The sequence below is a fragment of the Perna viridis genome, chromosome 6, assembly GCF_037379345.1.
Source record: "Perna viridis isolate PV_CMFRI_1.1 ecotype Kerala chromosome 6, ASM3737934v1, whole genome shotgun sequence".
In the NCBI taxonomy this organism is placed as follows: Eukaryota; Metazoa; Mollusca; class Bivalvia; order Mytilida; family Mytilidae; genus Perna; species Perna viridis.
This window is the reverse complement of record NC_142450.1, coordinates 4,742,512-4,762,977: the sequence shown is the minus strand read 5'-3', so window position 1 is coordinate 4,762,977 and position 20,466 is coordinate 4,742,512. Positions and strand designations below refer to the sequence as shown.

Genomic DNA, 20,466 nt, shown 5'->3' with positions numbered 1-20,466 from the left:
AAAATTGTCGTGACTTTAATGCATTCATCAAAATTAGCTTGTCAACACATTGCATGTTGACGCAGGAATGAAATAAATATATTGATGTTCACTGACGGGCAACCATTATAAAGTTTGTAAAGTCACCACCGGGCTACCAGTAGGACGATTGATAAATTCCGCCAGCACAGTTTTTTTTTCTAGACACACATTTTATGGTAAGTCATGACGCTTTGTGGTTACTGATGATACTGTTCTATCTAAAAAAGAAACCAAACAGCAGAAAAAGGTATCGAAATAAAGGGTTTTGGGTGGGAGGGATTTGGATTGTATTCCTTCCAATATCAAACTGTGAATGATGAACTAACAACATTCCTTTATAAATACAATTCCGTTGAAAACGGGAAAAGTATATACCTTTGCACGGGTTTAAAAGCGCGCAATCGCTTATACCGTTTAAAATTCTTTTGAATATCGCTTAGGTATTTAAAATTTTCAACTAAATGATAACATATAAACGATAACAAATTGTATTAATGCAATAAACGAATTTAATGGTTGATTCATTAAATTTAGTTATTGCATATATTAAAGAAAACCATTACCATAACTACAGAACTGCTCATTTAAATTTCTTGAAATATGATCAACTGAATCATTTCATGACCTAATAAAACAATTCGATTGATTTTAGTTATGCTTATATTAAAATAAACAACTCAACTATGGTTTTGGCGAAAACTGTCATGACTAATGAATTCAACAAAATCAAGTTGTCAACAAACAAATTGCATGTTGACGCATGAATGAAATAAATATATTTATGTTCATTGACGGGCAACCATCACAAAGTTTGTAAAGTCACCACCGGGCTACCAGTAGGACGATTGATAAATTCCGCCAAATGTTAAACGCAGTTAACATCGCCAACAAAATTAATCAATCGATGACAATTTCGCCTCAATAACCCCAACTTGAAACAATATAAATTCAACTTTGCAACATACAACTTTATTCGTGTACTTATGAATAACTGTACAATATAAATCACAATTCAACTAAGCAACTTCAGCTTTGTCAATAAATTACAACACTAATATATCAACAAAAAACTTCATCAGGATATGCCATGCGATAAGTCCTGCTAATAAACATCTCCAATGCAGATTGAATGGAATTGATTAAAATGTCATTTCCAATATAAGACAAATGAACACCGTCACTTTCGAACAAAGATGAGTGTTAATCATTTCGACTATTCCTCCAAGTCTTTGGGTAAAAAATCTTATAGCCAAATATTTGTAATGTATTTCTTGATTTGAAAAATTAAATCACCATTTGGTATACAAGCAATATCATTACCCCGACAATGTATAATAAGATATTTAGGAGGGCATTCTTTGCAGACAGTAAATGTAAATTCCAAATTATGATTTCTACTGAATTCCAACATGCACCGCTATATCCTACCCAAACAACTCTACAGCCATATCGTCTAATCCAAGATAGGATCCAGTTGGCCTTTGTTTAACATGTTCTGAGGCCTTATGAATAATAAACGAACCTAAAATCCATATGTCACCTGCATACCCTGAAATATTTAAATATTAATTTATGCAAATATAACGTTGAAAACATGTGGAGGACCATCGTCCCAGGCGTTTAATATCATCTTCCGATTTCCCAATCAAAAAGGCTGAAGTAGCCGCACTAATTCTAAAAGAATGAGTATTAAATATATTTATATCAAAATTTTTATCTTTCAACGCAGAACGTAAAACAGTGTAAAATTGATGACGTGTAATAGGTTTGCCATTTAAGTGACAAAAAAGTGGACCGTCATTCCTTGGCCTTAGTTTTATATATTCAATGAAAAATCCAACAGAACATACAAGCTAGTTTTTTTTATTTTGTTTTAAAACTCTACCCTCTTGATCAGTTTGTGAACATTTTATACGTATATAGAGACACTAATTTTTGTCAAGTAATGTATCAGAATATTTGATAGTCTCCACACGTTGGCGTGACTGCAATTTTACCTACCCTTAAAAAAACATAAAATGCAAGACAAAATGCAGCCTTAATATATTAATAGCTAGATGAACATATATAATTTAAATATTTCATTGTGCCAACTGGTTGGCCACCATAAAACATTGGTCATCTAGAATAGCTACTTACCACCCACGCTGTCCGTAAATAATCAACATTTGACACCCAATTAACATCTTGGATGTAGCAAGTTCCATTAAACATATCTAAAAATGATTTCCATGTTTCCAAATCTTTCCTCATACCTAAAGTTACTCGAATGAGATAGTGAGGTTTCTTCACCTTACTCAAAGAATCATACAATCTGCGACTAAAAGCTCGACCTGCTGGCAAAGCTCTTGTACAAAAAGCTAACATACCAGTTAATGATGCTAATTATTTTTTTTAGAAACTTTTGATTAATATATCATTTAAAATACCTTTTAATTTTTCTATTTTTTCCTGTGGAATTTTAACCATTAATTCCAAAGTATCTATAGTAAGTCCCAAAAATTCTATATTTGTGGTAGGTTCCACAGTTTTTTTCATCCGCTATCAGAACTCCCAAGTCTTAAAGATACCTTTGAAAAAGTTTCCATTAATTTTAAACATTCATTTGAATCAACCCTCCCAACAGAAAGGAAACCATCTAAGTAATGATCTAAATTTTCTTCATAAGCAGCCCAATGTGAAAAGGTAGAGAACTTTTCAAAAGTTTAGCACGAAATAGAACTACCCATGGGCCTGCATTTAACGATAAAATATTTATCAAAAATTTAATTCCCAATAAATCATAATCACCAGGGTAAACCTTTAAAAGTCTAAATGCTGATTTAATATCCTTCTTAGCACATAGTGCACCTTTTCCAAGTTTCTGGACTAAATCAACAACATTGTCAAATGATGCATAACATATTTTTGTGAATTTTTATCAATAAAATCATTTAAGCTAGTATCTTTAGGATAAGATAGGTGAGTTATCAGGCCAGACCATATATCCAATTCAATTTCAGCGTGTAATTTTTGGAAGCAATTTCAGGGTTCTGTCTTACCGACAATAAATTATCAAATATAACTGAACATCGTGGTCCAGCATAATTCAATTTGAATCCAAAAATGTTTGCATTATATCTATCTTGGTAGTTGTAAAGTAACTTCTCTAGTTTAATTATTATTACTGGAGAAAATCCTAGAGACCAAATATTAAACTGATCATTGTTGAGATTATTTTAATATCAATCAGTAATTTTGTATTGCATGGATTTTCCCTGAATTGATAGGTTTCTTCTGTTTTGGAAATGCATCATGTCTCTTATATCTAAATTGATTTACGACTTGTTGCCTGGAATCATTATTGATAAATCTGTTGCAATTCAAAGCGGAGTGAATCTGTTTGCATTTGATGCATATATGCATGTAAAGGCAATTACGTCTAAACAATATCCCTTTAAAATTGTAATCAAAACATATCTTTGGACTATTGCTTTGTAGATCATGTTGTTTAGTAGTATCTATTTCCGACCACTTTTGGTATGACCACGTGATACACGTAATCTACATTGTTGATCCTATGTATACCACTGATCTTTTTAAGCATCGTTTGCAGCTTCTCTGATTGTACCCATAAATGAAAGCAGTTCAATAGCTTTTCTTTCATGTTTTATCAACAAAATTTGAATGTAAGCAACAAATGCATCAGTCCAAGCAGCAATACCATCAATAGCATTAACTTTTATCTACTTTTTTGGCTGAAGCACTAATTTACCATCATTAATCGATATAACATTTTGGTTGTCATGATAATGAAAATTGCTTTTATGTAACAAAGCGAGGTCAAGTTCTACATTTGTTTTCTTTTGTAGCATTACTAACAAAAATATCTACTTCATTAAACTGTGGAACCAATTCAGATTCATCAAAATCAGCTAAATTAACCTCACATAAAGAAACTTGCATTTCTTGATTCACAGGTTCTTCCTGCCTATCAACTGCTGCAATCTGGGGTTGGGGCCGGGGTTGAACTGGTTCAGCTTCATTTTGAATCTGATCCCGTCTACGTTGCATATCAACTGGACTGTGCCTTTGTCTTGGTCTGCCTCGTCCCCTACCTCTCGGCATACTGCAATCTGCTAATTGTACAATAGCATTTCTATCATTAAACTGATTACTTAAGGCAAGTAAACTAAATTGTTTATTAAATTCCTATTGAAAAAGATTGAGCTCAATGTGTATTATGTACAATAAGATTTTACCGAATGTATATTATTTTAGTTTGCATATTCTTAAAATATATATGAAAATTGTTTTATGTCGATTTAATTGAATTATTATTTATAAACTCAATTGATATAAACGGTGTAATAATCGAACGAACCTCTGTGCGCCACTGATGTTTATGTATTTGTAAAATTGATGAATTTGTGCATGTATAATTTTAATTAATTTGATAGCCTCATTTAAGTAATGGATATGCACATTCTTCATTTCTTTATCATTACTAGTGCAAATATAAATGTAACGAAGTTTTATTTCTATGTACTTATCTGCTTAATATAGCCACTAAACTGCATAGTGTTCCTGATAACTATACCATTTTAAGTTCAACAAACTCAGTTATATTATTTTAAGACTATATTACTACTGAAATATACAAACTTGATGGAAATATACAAAAAATTGTGTATTGAAATTATCAATTGCTCATATGACAAATGAAAACAAAGTGTCAATTTCCGAGATGATATCATCAATTTACAATCTTTAAATTACCGATGTTTAATACTTTGCAATGACATCAAGTAAATTTATACAAATAGAAGCTAATTAAAAGAGGCAATAAATGCAAATTTAGCACTACATACTAAGCATTCATAATGCATTGCATATATATTTGAAGTAATGAAATAATCAATAAATGTATGATTCTCATTGAAAAACAAAACTTACATGCGAATCTTACGTGAACTTAATCAATATTAGGAATAAATATCTGGAATATTTGCCGTACTAAGATATTATATATATGTAACTTCAATACCTTATATTTCAACTGAATGTTAAAACTAACATTAAATAAAATAAAATAAGTTAAAGTTAAAATAAATTACAATTACTTAACGTTTTCTAGTGCTGGATTTCGATAGTATTCCTTCCAATATCAAACTGTGAATGATGAACTAACAACATTCCTTTATAAATACAATACCTTTGAAAGCGGGAAAAGTATATACCTTTGCACGGGTTTAAAAGCGCGCAATCGCTTATATCGTTTACATTTCTTTTGAATATCGCTAAAGTATTTAAAAATTTCAACTAAATGATAACATATACACGATAACAACTTGTATTAATGTAATAAACGAATTTAATGGTTGATTCATTAAATTTAGTTAATCCAAATCTTTAATTTGAAAATAACCATTGTACTAGATCCCAAACTACATTTTATGGTAATGAAAATCATTGCACTTTAAAAATGTACTAAATCCCTAACTATTACATTTGAAAGAAAATCACTGCATTTTGATAATCCACAAAAGTTTCAAGGAAATAGCATTTAAATCCAAATCTATAAATTTAATGAACTGCACTTAAGCCAAAGAAGTTTCAATGTAAAAAACACTTATTACAAATCTTCAATTTCATTGAAAAGCATTGCACTTATAATCCCGAATTATAGTTTCAATCAAACTCAACGCACTAAATCCCAAACTATAACACAAATTAAAAAATTATTATTACCATAATACTTATCTCCAACTATGAAAACCAGTGCAGTTAATCCGGAACATCATAATTTTAATTGAAATCCTTCATTATTAATAAAGCACTTAATTCACTTTTAAGCCTACTCCTATTCAAAATTAAATAAAATAAACTCACAGCACTATTTCAAAAATTGTAATTCACGTGAACTTCAAACTGTTTGCATTTTGTATAACACTTGTTCCTTAACTATAGTATGAATCACACACTTTCACTATTCCAGTTTTATGAAGTTGGGAATAAATATTAATTGAGGTTCCATTTTTATAATAAGATAAAGTATTTAAATATATTATTCTTAATCATGGTTTTCAACCTCGTCAACAAAATACAGAACAAAATATAATTTATTAAATTTGAACTCCCCTCACCAATGAAAAATATAATAGCCCAGGTAGCTGCTTCAGATTTCAATAACCAGGAGCTATCTATGAAAAGATTCATAGGTGAGTATTCATCAACTCTTTCAAAAGCAACTGATCAGTTTTAATGTCCCAATAGCTTTGTCAATCCTTTGCATTGTTCAGCAGATTAGTAACAAAAGACTGTCATGGTTGTAGGAAAGTCACAGTAAAAGTGCAATAGTAGCCGATACTTTACCACATTTCTCGCTCGTTTTTATTTATTCGGGTAAAAATACGGAAACTCTCCGAATATCGCTTTGAAAATAAAATAAAACTTCGGAACAGGACACCCCCCCATCTATTTAGCAAAGCAGAATCAATCAAACTTCTAAAAGAAAAAGAACAAATCGAAGTCAATTAAACAGTTGAGAAAAGCAAAGTAAAGGTTCTGTATATACGCCGAAAAAGTTAATAACCTGAAACTGTACAAACGGGACTTTAAACATGGTGTATAAGTAGTTGATATTGTACTTTGTCAAATTTGATACGACTTATTCGAACAAGGATCTGTATTGAATAACTGTACATTTGACTATAATTTCCATGTTCTATAAATGTCCCAGTCGTGTATTGATTGTAACTGATTGAGAAAGTATAAGAACAGTTCGCAAATCAACTCATCTAATAGTTAACAGGACTGTTGAGGCTGATTTCTTACTGCTGATATGGTACCGTTTTTAACCTATATACATGTGTATGACCGTATCTTTACTGAAATTCAGATAAACTATTTCTTTAAGTGTCGGTTGGAGAAGCATGGTGGTATTTATTTGGTTGTGATAACTGTTGTGAAGAAATTTACAGCCTATACAAACATTTGAAATCTTGACAACGAACATGAACAAATAAAAATATTTCCAGCAATTTAATTGAAGACGTTAATTTTTGTATACCAAATTTAAAACAATAAAAATGCACCGGTTCTCAAATGACGTGCCTCAACTAATACGTGCAATCGTAAACTGACTGTTTGAGTGAGAAAAAAGATTGATGTTCACCTACGAAAATATCTATATAATTACTATCAATAATCTCCCGATAAAAATTATCAAGTAATGGATTCTGACAACAAAATTGCAAATTCAACCGATTGAAGTGTTTCATGCAGTGTAGACATTGTAAATAATTTCGTTTGCCCGAAAGAAAACTGTATATACATGTGCCACGATAATGCCAAAAATGCATATGCCAGATAGACACAATGAGACTATATAACAATGCAATAGATCTCTGAAAATTTATGAAATGGTTCACACTTTCTCTACAAAAAGGTAATTGAAATTAGATTTAACAAGATGAATGTCGTATTCCCCCAATACAGATGTCTTAATGCATAATAAGACTTGTGACAAGAAGTCGTTTTTAACATGAGCACTGGAAACACCAGTAATTTTTTTTCTTGATAATTCACAATTATTATCCAGTTCTTGTGAAACATTGCGTGAATTTATTACATATTGATATGATCGTTATATGGATTTGAAAACAAAAATAAATATTAAATAATAAATAGTAAACGTCGAGGGAAACAGGCTCTTAGATAAAATATGTTACGAACTGAATATTATTTAGGAACCCAAAATATGTGTCAACTGGATAAAAGGTTAGAAATTGTGGTTTAGTATAATCTTGTTCACACCTAGTCACTGATAAAATTATCTTAATTGTGTTACCCATACTTTGCTTCAAAGCTATCTTTTCAAAATTAATTTTTAAAATGATAAGTCTAATAACAAACGTATAACAGTTGTGACGATGGATAAACCAGACATTGCTTAAACTTTAAAGGTTGCTACGAAACGAAGTTGTCCAGTAAGTGAATTGCGAAAGTTTATTTTTATTTGAGTCATTTTAAGCTTTAAGAATGGACAAATATATATCCATAAGTTCATGTTAGTTTTATTCTGTCTATGCGACGACTTGAATCTGAGAAATAAAATAATGTTATTATTATAAGTAATGTTTCAGTTATTTCTTTTTTTATATTTAGCTTTTCTTTGTTTAATCATTGTTTGAATGTGCATGCTTCATGTGCATAACTCTCATTGATTGGTTCTTATATATCCTTTGCACATGTGAAAATGCGTCAGATTTGGATCATACGTCGTGTCGGAGGTAGTTGAGTTTTATAGCTACACTGTAAATGTCGTGCAATTCTTGACAAACACTATTCCAATCCCAACCTTTAATATATTCAAGATCAATAAGCCATTTCATGCAATAAATAACATCGTTCTTTGAAGAACTCATTGTTTACCCTGAAATTGCCAACATAAAGTTATTTATAGGCAAATGTTGCATTTTATATCAATTCTTTTTATCGTACACTTGTCGTCGAACGGACGACAAATAATATTTTTTATTCTAAACTTCATAAACACACTTATAATAAAAAACACTAAACATGCGCCAACTTCATGTTGAAGTAAAGGTTACCATGGTGAATGAAATGATTTGTTTTCAAAATCTAATACAAAACCTACACCTATAAATCAATGCCCCTTGCCATAACAGAACTTGTGTATATATATGTTTTCCCAATATTTTTCACTGTTTGGACAACATTTATTGCGAGTTAAATGTTTATTTGTAGATGTTATCGATGGGAGTACTTGTCTGTTTTATTTGTTCTTACTATTAATATACTTGTACCATGTTTTTCAAGTGGTGTGTGTTGAGGAATTCTATGGAGAGAGTTGGATGAATTATTGAGCACATTTAATGGTGTTTGTTGTTTTCTGTCCATATTTTTACCTTAATTTATAGGGGAATGTGACATGTAAGGGCTTATAAAACTAGTTTATCCAACCGCAAGTTTGGAAACGTTTCGGTAATATCTTAAGGTATTTGTTTCGTTTATTTTTTATTTTGGGTTGGACTGAGTGCATTAGTGCGTTTCGCTATTTCCGATCATTTTTCTGTTATGATGTAACGCCATTATTTATGTTCAAAATTTGATCAAACTTGGTTGTATAATTAAATGAGAATATCCTTCTATCCGAAATTTTATCCTGTAGTGAAAATATTGGACTGTAATTATGGCAACCAAAGCTTTTATCTATTATTTATCAACATCTCTTTTGTGTTGATGTGACAGCTTATTTACCGATTATGTCACTATAGCATGAACATGCTATTTTATCATCACCAGTATATTTATGCCCCAATGAGAAATGAAAGCGAGGGAGGTTTGGCGCGCTGAAAACCTAAATTTTACCAACCATTTCCTTTGAATTGCCTGTACCTAGTCAAGACCATTGCTGTACCAGATACTTCGGTAGTGTAACATTTTTTTTCAGATTTATTTTGGCTTGACTTGAATTTGGATCGGATAAATGTTCGGTAATTTTGTTGTTACCCTTTACTGCCCCACTATTATTCACCATCAGGCTAAACGGTCAATGTCTTTGGCTTCATTTTAAAATTTTTGCACAAACCACTTTGATATTAGTAATACCGAACGAAAAGAATGAACGTTGTGTGCCGGTAAATCAACTCTCTCAGGTAATCATGAAAACTAATCGAAACCATAAGTTATGTCATGCATGCTTGACAAACTTAAATTTCATCTGTGCCATCAGTAAACATCACTTTGGCAAACGCAAGGATTCTGAGTTATAATGGGATATTGTTACTTGCTTTAATGACTTAATCTAAATGTTATGTTTTCCAGCCAGAAAAATACTTCTTGTAATCACAAAATGTACTCATTTTTCCACTCAGTTATTGGAGTGGCTTATCCTTGCTCTGTTGCTCATAAAGGTTTCGAAATCTTTTCTCCCATAAATAGTCCTCGCTTTCACTTTCCAATGTCATATTTCGTCGTTTCGGATTAGGTAATTTATTGAACTCTTAAGCTATTGGGATTTACAATTTATGTATACGTACTTATCAAAGAGATACGTGTATCAAAATGAATAAGTCAGTAATAATAAAAGATAAGACGTCAAATCATTCGAAAAATATATGTTACTTATCAGTGTAAGTTAGTTAACAAAACACAGACTTTATTTTTATGTTGATATTTTTAAAGACATGAAGTGTCTAAGAGTAATCAAGGGAACCAAGGTTATAGTGGTAATCAAAAGAATGTAATCCAGGGACAAAGACCAGACATGGAAAACAGACATACACAACAAAGAACATAAAGTAACTAAAATCATACATACAAAGTAACAAAAGTAAATGAGTAACTTTGACTACACTAAAAACTGGGAGCATGGACCATGTGCACCGGTAGGGTAAGCGTCCTATGCTTTTCTAGAAACACCCACCGAGTTGCTCATAAAAAGGCAAGTCCGGGGTAGACAAACGAGAAAAGGAAAACTATGACCCGTTGAATAAATCTAAGAAATAAATGAAACTTTTATTTTGCCGAGTTTAAAAAAAACACGCCTACATGGGATATGCTGAAATAATCTACTAGAGAAAATAGCTATTAAGTGATATGTTAGGTTTAAATGAGGAAAAAAGTGCTGTGGCGTAGTCTTAGAGGTTGTGGGAATGGCTGTCGGAGGTTACACCAGCCTCTTTTGAAACACAGTTTTGTAAATTTCGTCCATTATTAGGTTTTGAACGCCTTTTTCTGAAATGCTTTGTTGGATTCTGCCCTGTATTGATTACCCCCCCCCCCACCCTCCCCCCCCACCCGCCACCGACAAAACAAAAAGGATGACTAAAATTCAACAAAACATTTTGCTGCAGTAATGTAATTTCTACACGAATAACTCCCGTAACATACCGTTGTATCTTGTTTTTGTTTAATCTTGTATATATCAAATACAATTATCTTCAAAATTATTTGAAGTATAAACACTAAGACGACACTACTATCAAATGAAGACCGGTATTTCTTCGAACTTCCTTCTCATTTCAAATATCTCTGTTTACTTGGATAAACGAAAGGCATCTAGGATTTCTTCGTATTTGGACATGTTTTAATTTCATTCACGGCTATTAGAACTTTGTTTCCAATATTCGAGGGAATATTATGATACAGAAAAACCCAAAACGTAAAGTTGCTTCGTAAAAATCGTACACATCGTTTCGAAACCTTTTATTGAATTCATAGACTAATAGAGGAGTTTTACCGGACATCCCGTTTATGTTGGTAAGTTTATTGTTGAAACTAAATTAGAATAAATTGGGAAAACTTACATCAAAAAATAGTTTGAATGAAATGAATCACGAATATACAATAATATTAGTTACCTGATGTAACCATTTATAGACAAGTCATCAGATGTAGCAGTATTTCTCTCAAACTTATATCTTTTTTATTGAATGCCTTTTCACAATCAGATAAGCAATGAAAATGTGAAGACAAAATATAATAATTCCTTTGCAACTAATTGCAATACATATATGTTTGATGCTTGATTACTCTGCCTTTTATCATTCATGATCTGTGTTTGCGATAAATTATCATTTCAATTTAGTGAATTATAGACAGCCATCAGTATAATTATAAAACAATGAAATTGAGAAAGTCATGTTTTAACTTTATGATGATATTTTGGCCTTAAATAATTCTAACCTCGAATCCTATGTTTAAGAGCAACCATGGGAATCAAGATCCTAGCGAAAATCAAAATAAAATAATCCAGGGACAAAGACCAAACATGGAAAACAGGCACACACAGCAAAGAACATAAAACACAAAATGATACATCCGAAGCCACAGAACTAAATGAGCGACACGGAATTCACCAAAAAAAAAAAAAAAATAAAAAAAAAAATAAAATAAAATTAAAAAAAAATGGAAGGGAAGCGTCCTCTACTTTTCTAGAATACCCGCCGAGTTGTTCATAAAAAGTCAATTATGGGGTAGACGCAGGAGGAATGGAAAACTATGGCCCGTTGAACAAATCGGGATGACGATCATAAAACATATGTGGTGATGTCAAGATATCTAACCCCACACAAACAAGTACGTAAGTTGACCAGGTCTAACATAACATGCATAAACAGTGCAAGTATACCATTTCTTGAGTAAAACATTACACTAAAAAATGGTAGAATTCTTTAAAAAACAACTTATGAACAAAAACAGGACTATGATTCGTATTTGTTTATTTTCCATTCCTAGATATTGAAATTCCCGAAGCTCACTCCTATGGCATTTACATTTCTTAATTGTCCGTTTTATTTGTATTTGTAAAATGTGCGTCAAATTTTAGTGAACGCACAAACAAATTCCTCAGAGAACACCGAAAAGCTTTTTCACTATATCGATATCAAGATCTTTTAAACACATTTACTTTTTTCACCGTAACAAAAAGTCTGATACAAAAGTATAATAGCGTATGCTTGCAGTTTCATAATCAAAGATGGTGTTGCTTACCTACTATTCAGTATTGGCAACTTTCCTTTCATCTGTGGCAACATCTCTTCGACTCCTGCGTATGGAGCGTTCATATCACAACTCATACGTTATGCCAGAGCTTTCCGAAACTACGCAGACTTTTTGTATCGCGCTAGAACTCTAACAAATAGGCTTCTGGAACAGGATTATGTTGCTGCAAGATTGAAGTCATCACTACAAAAGTTTTATGATCATCATCATCAACTCGTGGATCGTTATGATGTATCCATCAGCACCATGAAAACTGATAAATTCAACGGGTCATAGTTTACCTTTCCTCGTTTGTCTACCCCGGACTTGACTTTTTATGAGCAACTCGGCGGTGTTTCTAGAAAAGCAGAGGACGCTTACCCTACCGGTATACCTGGTCCATGCTCCCAGTTTTTAGTGGAGTCCGAGTTGCTCTTTTACTTTTGTACTTTGTATGGATGATTTTAATTACTTTATGTTCTTTGTTGTGTATGTCTGTTTTCCATGTCTGGTCTTTGTCCCTGGATTACATTCTTTTGATTACCACTATAACCTTGGTTCCCTTGATTACTCTCTCTTATAGAAATATAGTCTATACAGAACATTCTGTCAAACAAGATACGATAGATTTGTCATCTTAATAGATTTATTCGTAATAGACAATAGACCTTTTAGTGATCTTTACAGGTATTTTCTTTTTTCATAAAGTTTATAGACAAATTTATTACAAAGGTGTTACTGATTATGTCTTTGTAACGTCATACCTTATTTTCGTATTCACACCTATAGTAGTGTTTGGCAAGATTTTTAATAATTTCGTATTAAATTACGGACCTGATAATTATCAAAACCTTTAACGGCTAATTTTACCTACTGTTGTCTGCTTTGAAGTATTGCAATTGTCTTATTACAGACGCAAATTTATGTTAAGTAAAATCAAGGGTAAATAACCAATAGATACCAATGTATATGACGAACAGAAGTTACATTACATCAGCTTACATCTTCAAATATACCACACCATGTGCTAGTCGTAAATCAAACCAGACGGTCTTTAACTAAAATTAGCATCAATGAAGTAGCACTCCAGCTCAGTAAATATGATACATTTTGTAAGCCTACATTTTTTTGAAATTCTTTTAGATGACATTAAAACAGACACATTTTTTGTTTGTTTTATTTGGTCTGAAAGGATATAAGTTATATTGAATGTATTGTAGACTTCAAAATTAAGGGAGATAACTCTGTAAATGACACAAAATTAAAAAAGAAACTTTGGAATTTTCGTTGTGAATCATCTTTTATGAAATATATTTGTGTATATCTATTCAAACCAGATTGGAATGCATTATTATAGATTATATCACCCAGACTCAAAACGCAACTTTTGACAAAATCAAATTATGTAGTCTATTTCTTGGGGTAAAACATATCACAAAATTTCAATGATTCTTACAAGGTCTAGTACTTAACACGATGCTATATTCCTTCTGTTGATTTTTGATCTTCAGTGTTTGCTTTAATGTTTTGTTTACAGCATACATATTTTTTGTTATTGACTGCCATTATACATTTGTAGGCTACATTAATATATGGTTGGTCCCACGTCCAGCCAGGTCTGCACGAAGATGGTAAACATCACGTTGTCTGACAGTAAGCCAAAATCCCAGCTTTCAGTTGCAGTTATTATGTTTTTGATTGGATCACTTGGAAATATTATTGCTTTAGTTTTCTTATTCCTGACACGACAAAGGCACAAATGGAGGCCTTTCTATCGTTTAGTTGTGTCCCTTGCCGTAACAGATCTTGTTGGGAGTATATTTGTTTTCCCAATTATTATTCACAGTTCATCTTCAAACTATACATTCGTATTTCCACCAGGACTTTGTGAATATATGTCATTCCTATGGGCATTTACGTTCTTAGCCTCAGCGATGTTGGTTTGCTCAATGTCTATTGATAGGTTTTTAGCAATAGTTTTCCCGGTCTATTACAAAAAAAGTTCGAAGCAAAAAAGGGTAAATTGTCTGATATGTAGTAATTGGGGTTTAGCTTCAATACTTTCATTTTTACATATTTGTGGACTAGGATCGGCAAAGAGGTTCTATCCGGGTTCGTGGTGTTTTATTCATTTTACCAGCAAAGACACACTCAATCGGGTCAACACTCTTATATATTCAACCGTTGGATTATTAGTGCTTTTGACAGCTGTGACACTAAATGTAATTGTTCTAGTAAACATTTGTAGGACCCAGAAAAACGAAAATCCAAAAGGAACCACCAAGAAACGGAATATATTAATAATTGTGTTTCTGATATTCCTAGTAGTTCTTCTCAGTGTAACATGGACGCCATTGCTGGTAAGGCGAAAGTGTTTATACAACATAAAAAACTTTTCATTTATCTATAATTGTGTTTCAGAGGTATTCATAAACGGTTCATAGAAAGAAATTACTTCCTCTGTTAAATGAAAACCGATTGAAAAAGAAATAAAAAGTTTTGAAAATCAAATTTGTCATTTTATAAGCGTAAATATCTAATTTTTTTTTATCTGACCTATATTCAATTTAAGTGTTTTGTTATAACTTAAAATCTACTTTAAGACAAACATTTGCATAAACAATTTATTTAAGTATACATGCACAATGACAATTAAATAGATGTACCTTGTTTTTTTTTTTGTCAACCTTTCGTAAAGACGCAGAATCGGATCTTTCGATTCATTTTTAATAAATTGCTTTATGAATAAACAGAAGATTCATTCTTGTATAATCCAGAGTTTTTATGCGACATTATAATCGACATACCAGTCCTGCTAAATACGTAAAAATAATTCCTTAATCAACATGATTATAAGCTGATATATGGACCAAAATGACCGGGTCTTTAAATATTTTCCTACAAATAAAATGCATAAATATTATATATGTTTACACAGATCAATATGATTTCTTATATTATTTGCATACTCACTTGCTTACTGAAATAATGAGAAGAAATAAGAATATTAAAATGATTTACATTTTTTTTCAGTACGAAATGCTGAAGAGTGCTGCCTTTGGGTATACTCTAGATGGACCAAGTGTGCTCTACGCTATTCGAATGGCTCTAATCAACGGCATTATTGATCCGTGGTTGTACATTTTTGTCCGACGAGAGACTTTAATAATGGTTTCCACTCTTTTCAGACGAATTCACAGCCAAGTTAGAATGTAAATAAATATAGGATAATATATCGACGTTTTGATTGTCATTTCTTTATTAATTGCATCCTTATCCGAATCGATGTCTTGTTTGCAATTTTGAGAATTTCTTTTATCAAATAATCGTTCTGATGTCAAATATTACATTTTTTACAGACTTTTATCCTTTCTTTAAATTTGCCAAAGGCTTTCGGATACGAATCTTGAATGGAATTGACTGTATGGATTAACTTTAAGTTCATTCTAGTAGGATGACAAATGACCATTTAGACTCATGATGTATGCAAGTTTAAACTACCTATGACCATTCATTCAAGAAAATAATTCATTTTGTAAATTTTATTCCATTACATTAAGGCAATTATTCTAATATAACATCGTACAATGTATAAAGACACTATATACATCATGTTTTGTTTATATAGCTTGAAGATTGGATACATGAAAACAAATTATACAAAAAAAAATAAATAAAAAATAAACAAAAAACAAAACAAAACAAAACAATACAAGACAAAATCTGCTTTTCTAGAAACATCGAAGTATTTGCTCATAAAAGGTCAAAAGTCCGGGTTAGGCGAAAGGGGGAAGGGAAACTATGATGAACACGATGAACAAATCGGTTTTCATGGTGCTAATGGATACACCGAAACAATATACGAGTTCGTGATGAAGACCATAAAACGTATGTAGTGATATCAAGATATATACCCCTACCCAAAAACAGACAATTAAGAAGTTGACAAAGTCTAACATATACAGTACTCCTTCACCTTTTCTTGAGTTAGATATAACACTAGAAAATAGACGACTTTATACAAAAAGAATTCCATATCGGTAACTTACCATTCCTAAAGCTCCATCAAGAAACATTTACTTTTTTCATAGTTACAAAAGTTGGATACAAAAGTAAAATATCACTTGTAGTTTCATGATTTAAAAAGATGTTGCTTACTTAGTTCTCTCATAAAAAATACAGTTTATAAACCACATTCTTTCAAACAAATACGGTGGATTTATCACCTGCTGTTAGTAGATTTGTTCGTAATGGATACTATTTTTCAAATCATTGTCTATTCGTTGAACCTTTTCATAAAACAGATATCCGATCCCTAATTGCACCCCTTCATAAAGATTAAGTCATTTTAATAATCTAATTATTCAGTACTTGACGTTACAACTCCAAATCCGGTCCACTGGAAATGTACCGACCGATTATTTCTTATACTGGTATTTTTGATTGTTTTATCATTGATTTAATATGTTCTGTGCTAGATTTCAATAATTACTTGATTCCTTTAATTGGATATTTGTTTTTGTCTATATATTGTATGTTGAGGTGTATTAAAAGCGAAATGGGTATATTGCTTAGTGAATGTATACGGTGCGTTTGAATGTTGTTTCAGTTCATTTTTTATTTTACTTTAGAGGGTATGGTTAAGCCCTTATAAAACTAGATCAACCCCACCACAGTCATGCGCCTATTCATATCATATTCAGGGAATGTGTCTTCGTGTCTTTTTTAGCTTATTGAAAGGTGTGCTTACACTTGATAAGGACCTTTTGGTGATAAAAGTTAGACGATGGTGCATTTTGTTACGTTTCTCCATATTTGTTTCATGTTTTCTGATGCCAAAATATTCTTTCAAAAGGGTGGTCCTTGTGACGTCCTGCCTAAGTTATGCATTTATACCTATACTTCTGTTGGGTGGATTAGTTTGTATTTAATTACGGATAAATAAATAATTTTAATAAATATTTAAACAGTTAAAGGCTCGTATAACCTTCTGTTGCCAGATTAAAAAAAAATGCAATTGTCTTATTATAGACGCAAATTTATATTAAGTAAAATCATGTATAAATATATAAATGATACCAATATATATGTTGTAGTTGTTAATGAAAGACAGTTAGATCAACAAACATCTTCAATAACACGATGCCATATGCAAGTCTGAAATCAAACCACATGTTTATTTAATTAAAATTACCGTTCAATATGACACAGGTTGGAAACCTACATATTTTTTGTTGTTGAAAATTTTAAAATGTTATTATGTATGGACCCAAAATAGAATGTGGCTGTTTGTTTTGGTCTGCAGAGATTTAAATTATATAAAATGTACAATAGACTTAACAATTAAGGGAGATAACCCAGTAAATGACACAAAACTAAAACTAAAACTATCAGATTTTCGTTGTGATTTATTTCTTATAAGAGATAACTTTATATATTTTAAGACCAAACAGACTGGATTGAATAATTATAGATTATATCATTTAAACTCAAAGCGCAACTGCATAACAAACTTGTGCAGCCTTCTTCTTGGAGTAAAACATATCACAAAATTTCAATGATTCTTACAGGGACTAGTAGTTAACACGATGCTTAATTTCTTCTGTTGTTGCTTGATTTTCAGTGTTCGTTTTATTATTATTTTTGTTTAAAGCATAAACATTTTTGTTATTGACTGTGTTATAATCATTTTTAGGCTACAAATAACAATAATATATGGTTGGTACTACGTCAAGCCAGGTCAGCACGAAGATGGCAAACATCACTTTGTCTGACGGTAAACCAAAATCCCAGCTTTCAGTTGCAGTTATTATGAATCAGATTGGATCACTTGGACATATTATTGCCTAAGTTTTCTTATTTCTGACACGACAAAGGCACAAATTGAGAACTTTCCATCATTTAGTTGTATACTTGTTTTCCAAGTTATTATTCACAGATCAGCCTCAAACGATACATTTGTATTTCCGTCATGACTTTGTTAATACATTTCATTCCTATAGTCATTTTGGGCAAATTTGTCATATTATAAGCGAAAAATATCTAATACCTATCAATAAGACTTATATTCTTTATAAGTGTTTTCCTAACTAAAACCAAAAACAAGAACAAGAGAAAAGAGAAATTGATGAATAAAAAAAAAATTCCTGTGTATTAAAAATTATGACGTAAAAATAGTTTGTAAAGGAGCTCAAGATCTTAAAATTTGTCAAATATGCAATTTGTGTATGCGTCATAACTTTCAAGAGATCGGTACTGTCTAATACGTTTTTATGTGACATTATAATCGACATACCAGTCCGTCTAAAAACTTGAAAACAAATCCGCAATTATCATGATAATAAGCTGATTTATGGGCCAAAATGATCGGGTCTTGGAATATTCTCCTGCAAATGAAATAAATACATAAATATTATATGTGTTTACCCAGGTCGATATGATAGTTTCTTATATTATATACTTACTCACTCTCTTACTGAAATAAACAGAAGAATTAAGAATATCAAAAAGATTTACAATTTTTCAGAACGAAATGCTAAGGAGTGCTTTTGGATATACTCTAGATGGACCGAGGGTACTATGATCAACGACATTGTTGATCCGTGGTTGTGCATTTTTGTCCGACGAGAGACTTTAATAATAATTTCTACTCTACGAATTCACAGCCAAGGTAGAAAGTAAATAAGACGTGATGTTTTGTTTGCGATTTTGGAATTCTTTTTCCCGACGCAGTCGGTATAGCTTCGCTTTTTACCCTTGACCTTAAGGACGTTCTTCCATGGAAACGCAAGTCACCTGATCGCAGTTCTTTTTTCCCGATTGGCCAAATACTGATGAATTAGTGGCGTTCGAAAAAAATGCATCATAAATTTGGAATTGCGTTCGAAAAAAAAACTTTATCGGAACCTTCAAAATTTCGTGCTATGTGTTATTTTCTTGAAAGAAATGCAGAAACTTAGGAGTAAAAAATATCAATTTTTACTGCGTCTGCTATTTTGTAACGATAGTACTTGTTCACAAATAATCGTCAATAAAAAAAAAAAAAACTGATGTAGCTTGTGACCTTATTTTATGAACCCAAACGCATGCATATCTGTGTTTTTATGTGACTATGAAAACAAAATCAAGAATATATCAAATACAAAAGAAAGCGAAAGAACCATCAACATCGTTTTATTACTATACCTTTATCACTTTCATCACTGAACTTAATGCAGAACATTTAGCAAATGGCAGCTTACTGTATAATACTTTGATAAGTTGAAAAGGACTGTGTTGATGCTGTAAAACAGTCATGAAATGTGCGGTGTACAGTGTTTTATAAACAAGAATTGAAACAGTTGATCACGGTGAATCATTTCAATTTTCAAGCAGGGTATGTAAGTCTCGTCACGTGACTCCGTTGTTTCGCGAGATTGGGTCATATTCTACCATTTAAGTGCATAGAGGTTGACCATTCACAGAGCGTAGACCAGTCGTCGGATTTCAAAAGCATCTACATCGGAAATTCGGGAAAGGGATATGAAACTAGACCGAGACTTACAAACCCAATTATAAGTTGTTATACGTTCGTTTTAGCGGTGTGTTGTCGCTTTGTGAACTTTCAATAATGGTCTTCACATATTCAAGGATATTTTCAAGAAACGACATTGCAGAATATATAGATATATTGAAGTTCCAATACAGAAAAAAATGATAGTTTGCTCTTTCTTCTGTAATTTTCTTCCCTTGAACAACCTTATCTTGATTGCAACCTGCATGGTAAACACATGTCAAACTTTTACTAAATTACCTTTTCTTTTTCTTCAATTTTGTCATATAATCCCCGTCTAAATTATTTAAACCAAAACCATACATGTATTTTTTTAAATACTAGATTTATTTCAATAAACTATTTTCACGCATTCGTTTACAATTAATCGACAGTAACGACATGATAGCTTAATGACAGCT

General features: G+C 31.6%; 1 protein-coding gene and 1 long non-coding RNA gene across 4 annotated transcripts; one reads left to right on the top strand and one right to left on the bottom strand.

Annotated features, from left to right (window-relative positions):
* Nucleotides 1-811: 811 nt before the first annotated feature.
* Nucleotides 812-5,275, bottom strand: LOC148613300 (uncharacterized). 2 transcript variants are annotated; one of them, XR_015923331.1, is made up of 2 exons: nt 5,124-5,275; nt 812-4,139 (listed from the first exon to the last, which is right to left on the bottom strand). It is a non-coding gene; the product is annotated as an uncharacterized LOC148613300 (long non-coding RNA). The 2 variants fall into 2 exon arrangements; XR_015923332.1 differs by having other exon boundaries at nt 812-4,136; nt 5,129-5,275.
* A 5,716-nt stretch (nt 5,276-10,991) lies between these two features.
* On the top strand, nt 10,992-20,011 carry LOC148613299 (prostaglandin E2 receptor EP4 subtype-like). Of its 2 annotated transcripts, XM_088586620.1 has the most exons (4): nt 10,992-11,289; nt 14,093-14,873; nt 15,547-15,725; nt 18,209-20,011. In XM_088586620.1, the coding sequence occupies exons 2-4, from the start codon at nt 14,106-14,108 to the stop codon at nt 18,285-18,287; spliced, it is 1,026 nt and encodes a 341-aa protein (XP_088442746.1). In that variant the 5' UTR covers nt 10,992-11,289; nt 14,093-14,105; the 3' UTR covers nt 18,288-20,011. The 2 variants fall into 2 exon arrangements, with proteins under 2 accessions (XP_088442746.1, XP_088442747.1); XM_088586621.1 differs by lacking the exon at nt 14,093-14,873.
* The last annotated feature ends 455 nt before the right edge of the window (nt 20,012-20,466 follow it).